The 6689-nt window shown below is 35.6% G+C and overlaps 2 protein-coding genes across 2 annotated transcripts in view; one reads left to right on the top strand and one right to left on the bottom strand.

Moving 5' to 3' along the window:
• LOC109824206 overlaps window positions 1-5495 on the top strand; it is a 9483-nt gene extending 3988 nt beyond the window's left edge. The window contains exon 2 of the mRNA XM_020390742.1: window positions 5455-5495. Within this exon, the coding sequence (XP_020246331.1) occupies window positions 5455-5458 (4 nt within the window). The 3' untranslated portion in view covers window positions 5459-5495. The remainder of the gene's footprint in view (window positions 1-5454) is intronic.
• LOC109824196 (glutaminyl-peptide cyclotransferase) overlaps window positions 1-6689 on the bottom strand; it is a 22393-nt gene that overhangs the window by 2618 nt on the left and 13086 nt on the right. Inside the window, exons 6-9 of the mRNA XM_020390732.1 lie at window positions 6374-6491; window positions 6193-6290; window positions 1079-1149; window positions 964-991 (exon numbers count right to left, since the gene is read on the bottom strand). Of these exons, the coding sequence (XP_020246321.1) occupies window positions 964-991; window positions 1079-1149; window positions 6193-6290; window positions 6374-6491 (315 nt within the window). The remainder of the gene's footprint in view (window positions 1-963; window positions 992-1078; window positions 1150-6192; window positions 6291-6373; window positions 6492-6689) is intronic.

Below are 6689 nucleotides of genomic sequence, written 5' to 3'. Positions count from 1 at the left end.
CCCAAAAATGTAGTAATAAGGGCATTGCTGATAAATGGAATGGCCAGTTATAATATTAAGAGCTTATAGATGGAATGACTGAATCCGTAATAGCAAGGATATTTCTGGTAGATGATCTTGTGCTTGGGTACTTTCAAATATCAAGAATTAGCTGAGAAAACAATCAAATGAAAATTGTGAAGTAATTGGACTGGGTCCAAAATCTTGGGAGGGTGTTACCCAACCAAGAGAATTATCAGGAAATTATGTAACAGTTCTGCATGACTTCATCATTTTCATTGTACAGTCCACTTACCAGCTACAACTTACGCAGAATGCATAAATGAAAAGATGCTACCAACACACTAACAGATGACCATTTACTTTATGAGCCTAATATAGAGATACGTAATACCACTGAGTGCTTTTGCTGTATTGAACTGGATTACAAGGTTACGTGTCAGTTAATTACCACTAAACCATGTACCAAGTAAGAGGCAATCTAAGGTATGGCTGAAAGATAAGTACGTGCTTTGCTGCTACCACATTACCAACTTTGAAATATACAAAAAGAGAAGGAAATAATGAAATGATACCAAGAAAAATTCCAAAATCAGAGGATAGTCCAATTGACTTTTTTTTAAGTGTCTGAAGAAAAATATCAGCTGATCCAATTGACATTTTGTTAGATTGTGCCTCAAAGATAAATTCAATTCCACATAGCAAATATTTATGCTCCCTAACTCTCAATTGCTTCCCTTCACAATCAATCATCAAGATCTTTTTCTTCTTATTTTTTTCTTTTCTATTATTATACACCATCCTATTGTCTTTCTAATTGTTTGACATGCTCCATACCAACCCCAGTGTTACTGGGGAAAAACTTCATTGATGAAGCACAATAGGCTCTTATTTTTGTGAAAAGGTGTACAAAAGAATAATACCTTGCCATTCCAAATGTAAGAACAAGAGAATGTTACTTACTCTATGTCCAGATCCTAACAAGCTTTGCCTGCAACATACAAACAAACATCACCAATGTTTTAACAAATAAAAAATGGTCTATGGTCAGTAAGGGAGCTTAGAATTAAAAGTGTACCTTAATTCATGGAGGAGGATCCAACTGCGAACAACGCCATCATTATGTGAAATTCTAGCTATACAATCTGACTGTAACCCATTGCCTCATGTTAATAATTCATCACATCATTTATACCAATTAACAATAAAAATAATACATCTCATTATTACAAAGATCCCACATTAAAATTTCACTAAGGAAGAGCATTCTAGATAATTGCACATAAGGTGAATGTATCATGATGTTGATGGAATAAATGTAGAAATGTGTGCGTGCGTGCGCGCAGAGTAAAACTAGAACAAATGCAGTGCACTGAGGGCTCTGTCCACCAATAATTTTATCCATTGGATTTACTTTGAGATTCGTGTTATGTGTGATACACATCAAGGTTATCTTTGAGATGTGTGTCTTGATGTGTATCTCACTAGAATGAATCTCAAAGCAAAATCAAGAGATAAAAAAGTTGGTGCAAAAAGCCCTCATTCCACTTACATTTATTCTAACTTTTTCCTGTGTGTATGTAGCAATATATATAGACACACATGTATATGCATGTTTACTTTCATGATTATTAAACTTTTAGGCTTGAATGCACAGTCAATTTTGTCAAGTATGTTTGACATCCATGATTCACTTAACAGGGAGTTTCAGATTGTATTATTTTGAGTTAATGAGGAATACAACAGTCCACGTAGAGTATAAGTTGAGGGTATTTGAGTTCTCGATACCCCCATATAGCAGAATTGATATTTTCTCAGGAGGAAATGAAATACATTGTCCCCTAATTTCAATCCTTAGTTTCAATGGTCCAGGAAATTAATAAATATTATATATGTAAAGCCCTAGATATGCTTGATAGTTGGTAGCTAACCTTATTAGTTGTTATATTTACATCATACGTCAGGGATCATAATGAAGCATTAATTTGCCAATCAATAGTCTCAGTAGTTATGTGGTTATCACTAATTGTTATCCTTAAATGTTAAAATTGACCATTTAAATAGAAAGATCAGAGGATGATCTCAGCATAGGAAATTGTTTACATAATCTTCATTATTATGCCAAGTTATATTTAATGATTCACAGGATTTAATATTGGTTTTACTAATACCCATAAAAATGACAAGTTATTGCATGAATCTTTCATGAAGTTTGAACGAATTTTCAATGATTAAGTACTCATACAATTACTGGGTTTGAAGTTACAAGATTTATTTCAGATATTGATTTCATTGTTCTAAGGTAGAGTTGGAATTCTAGAGCATCATAGTGTCATTGACTAGGGCACAGTTTTTTTACCTTAAAGTAATTACCAGTCTTTCTGCAAAATACTTGCCAGAAAAAAACCTGCGGCAAGTTAGTAAGCATAAGCTCTGGGTAGCCTTATTGTTATTATGTGATTCTCATATTACTAGGTTGTAATAAGCAATATTTTAGAAAGTGCTAGGACCTTGTAGGCACCGGACATAGTGCCTAGCGCTTATTCGCCCTGGTGGCACATAGGTATTTTCTTAGCACCAAGAGAGGAAGGATTCTTCTTCAAAGATTGAAAATCCTCTCCTCACCTCACCATTTATCTGAGATGAACTTGGATCGAATTATGATCTGATCAATTTTTACTTGACATGTTCTCTTCACGCATTGGTATGCTGAAGCGGCTAATAAACCCCATCTCGATGCAGTAAGTCCATGTAAGCGGCTCATGTTCGCCTAGGCACTCTCCAAAATTAAGCACGCAGCCTAGCTACTGCTTACACCTAAGCGGGTGCCTAGACCACTCTTTTAAAATCATAGAAAGATGAAGTCAAAAGTGGTAGATTGGAAATTATTATTATTATTTCATAATTAGAACTAGGAAATAATAGGCATGAGGTGGCAACTCACTTTTCTCAATAAGCTACCAAGAGATAGACTAGTTGTGAGGACCATCTTGCGAATCACATCAGAGTGGGTAGACCTGACCACTATCTCTTGGTAGCCCAGTTTGCAAAATGAGGTAGTAGCTCATATCCAATTTCCCCTAAAAATTAATACTGCAAAGGCCTAGAAATTTCTACTATTTGTCGCATTGTGAAATATTTAAGAGTTTTCTTTATAAGCAGTATAGTTTATCATAATGTATGATTTCATGCCAATATATTGTAGTAAAATGACCAGTCTGCAATTAAGATCTTAGATTAAGCTTGTAGCCCTTATTTTTGACCACTTAAATATTCAAAGTAGCAGTGGCATTCTAGCATAGAGTTTAGTAACAGCAGAAGAGTATCTACTAGTTAGATCTTATCTATTGAAGCTTTAGATTATTCAGTAGCAAGGGGGTAATTCCAGTTTCACTTTGCACATAGACTGCAATCATGATTCTGAACAATACGTATTTTGTTTCACAAATTTTATAAATTTTGAGTATTTATATAGTACTTGTGTTCATTTCTCTGGGTATCAGTGGAAGACTTAGCATATGTACAGGATATTGTAGAACCCCGTATTTTTGTTAGAAGTATATGTGAATTATTGGTGATAGATAATTCTATTATGGTAAATGACTTGAGGTCATAGATATACTTGATAACAAGTTATCAGATATGTATGAGTGTATTTTTATAGAGTTTTGTGCATTGGTTTTGATAAATTAGCAAAACATGCACGAATCTGGAAAACGTCGGCTTAGTCGACTCATGAGTCGACTTATGAGTCAACCTATGAGTCGACTTACGGGCAGATTTCCAGATTTTTCAGTTGCGGGTTTGGGTGAGTTTTCTTTCGGGTTTTAACCATATTATATATTTTTTCTTTTACCAGAAACCAACCCCAAACCCATCAGAATCCCAGAGAAACCCTAGCCCCTCTCTCCCCTCAAACCCTAATTCGTTTTTGGTGATTTTTGGGGGATTTTCGGAGGATTTCAGCGGGTTTTGACGAGGTGCAGCGAAGGGAATCATCCTCTCTCGGATTCAGGAGTTGTTCTAGCATACCAAAGGCGAGTAACATCTCGCCCAGCCCTATACCCACTGTTTGTATAGTTTTATTTGGTTTTATTTCGGATTTATTGAGCCTAAATCATTATTTTGCGTATAAAAGTATATCTCTATAGCGTATGATACGAGAAATCAAATGTTTTGGTTAATAAAAGCTCACCAACGTTTTGTAATATAGATCCAGATCTAGAATTAGATTTAAACATGGGTTTCATTGTGATTTATTGATTTCAATACATTTTTTAAACATGTATAAATATGTTTAGGGTTTTAATGTAAGTGATTACATGCATATCTTTCGTTTCAGTTTGTTACATATGTGTAATAATCATATTTATGTTGCTGGAAATGATGAAGAACTTTAGGTTAAAATTTTCTTGCAGATAATCATCGTATGCAAAAACTGGAGATCTTCTGCTTAGTCGACAAATGAGTCGACTAATGAGTCGACTGACGAGAAAATTTACAGTTTTTGTGCTCTGTTCTGTCCGGTCGACCAATGAGTCGACCAATGATCCCAGTCGACTCATGAGTCGACTAACGAGGAATTTTCTAATTTTCTCGGTTTGGATCTGTTTGGGTTGTTTCAGTTTAACTGAAACTGTTTATGCTTGTCTATTATAATTGCGTACTTTAATATGAACGAGGAGTCGCCTTGAATAACGGGTATTAGAAATTATTGTTAACATGTATCTTTACCTGTGAGATGACGTGCGGACAAAGTTTAAGTTTACACACCGAGACACGTGTGAGATTAGTGTATATGCATCTTTTTATATATTTTATTTAGTCCATGTGTTGGACAATAATTATGTGTAGTCCATGTGTTGGGCATTTATCACATTCAGTCCATGTGTTGGACATTTATTTCTCAGTCCATGTGTTGGACATCCACTACATCTAGTTTTAGTTCATGTGTTGGACACCAGTTTAGACCTTGAGTATGACACTTATACTTGCTTAGGCTGAACATGACACTTATGTGGGTTGTAACATGACGCCGTATTTAAGTTCTGAGATGGGTTTGTCTTCTTTTATTATTGTTCCTGTATTAGATTTTGGGTTTGGTATTTAGAGATTTACAATTTGAGATACAAGGTATATACATGAGGGTTTCCTTGTTTGGATTATTTCGCTCGACGTACCTATACTCGTGTTGTAATTTCCGAAGTATTAAAACCCTCTTATTATTAGGGATTTACAATTTGAGTCACAATGTATATACATGAGGGTTTCCTTGTTTGGATTATTTCGCTCGACGTATCTAAGCTCGTATTGTGATTTCCTAAATAGGATCAGTGATTTTATAAATATATATGTATTAACTGTATTTTCTGTATACAACGAGCCATTTCCCTTGGGGTTGGTTGTGATGTTGCTCGCTAACGCTTTGACGCTCGTTGTCCCTCCCCCTTTCAGGTAACGAGCCAGGAGCCCGGAGAGTCGCAGGTTGATGGCGATGTACTTTAGCTTCAGCTATCTGTTTTAGTTATATTTTTCTTTTGAGCTCCACTGTAGACTTCTGTTTAGACATTTGTGGATTTTATTTCTAGAAGTTGTAAAGGTTGTGTGCCTTATTTTCTCTTATTCAGACATTTTGTATTTGAGACATGTTGAGAACTCCAGTTCATTTATTGCAGACATTGACTTGTATTTCAGTATGTTAGATGATGAAATATTAATTTGATCTCTATTATTTCATCAGTTGATTCTTGTATTATCTTTTACTTGCTTTTGTACCTACACCTGTTATTGACTCTACTAGAGAGATAGTAATTGTGATGGTGAAACATGTTATTGCACGGTGTGGTGTATGGCAGGCTCTACTAGAGAGATAGTAATTGTGATGGTGAAACATGTTATTGCACGGTGTGGTGTATGGCAGGTTTGATATTCTTGGTTTCACCTTGGACTGCAGCCTTGTGTGAACCCAGGGGCGTCACAGATATCTTTTGTACTCATGCCCCCGGTATAATTCTTCTAACCTAAGCTGCAGAGCGGGGGTCATGACAGCTTGAATGATTATACCATAAATCAGATTTGATAACATTTTCTATCTAAACCACCTACTGCAAGGAATGCAAAACCAGTATTTCAGCAGAAGTGCGAGAAACCGCTACTTATTTCGAAGCATCTTTGAGTGAAAATTGTGCTTACCTGCCAGACATTTGCCCATACTTCACCATTTACATATTCCAGTTCATTTAGAAAAGGAATTTCATGATTATTGTACCTGACATTAACTTTGTGTAATACTGCACCATAAGAAAGCTAATCAGAGAGTTGTATTAACTAGCATATTAAATATGAGATAACTACAGGCTACAGCAAATAAAACCTCTCCAGGTAACGGGGTCAAGCTGATAGAGTGTTGAGCTTCCATCACTGCCGAATATGATCTTTCCATCAGTCGTCAGCCCCCAGCCATCCTGCATCTGATGGGTAAATTTCTTCCGCTGCAAAATTGATGAATATGAATTGTAAATTCAAATCTACTGTATACAACTTCCCTGAAAATTTTGAGATCAAGCATGTAGACAGAGAGACAAAAAAATAGATAGATAGTACATAATCTGGTTGTGAAAAGACTTTTATGTCAAACCTCCCAACATGTATGTCTAAACATAAGATTGAACTTATGCTTAAAAGGGGGC

The sequence above is a fragment of the Asparagus officinalis genome, chromosome 1 (genome assembly GCF_001876935.1).
Source record: "Asparagus officinalis chromosome 1, Aspof.V1, whole genome shotgun sequence".
Classification (NCBI taxonomy): domain Eukaryota; kingdom Viridiplantae; phylum Streptophyta; class Magnoliopsida; order Asparagales; family Asparagaceae; genus Asparagus; species Asparagus officinalis.
The sequence above is the reverse complement of the archived record's forward strand: the minus strand, read 5'-3'. Positions and strand labels throughout refer to the sequence as shown.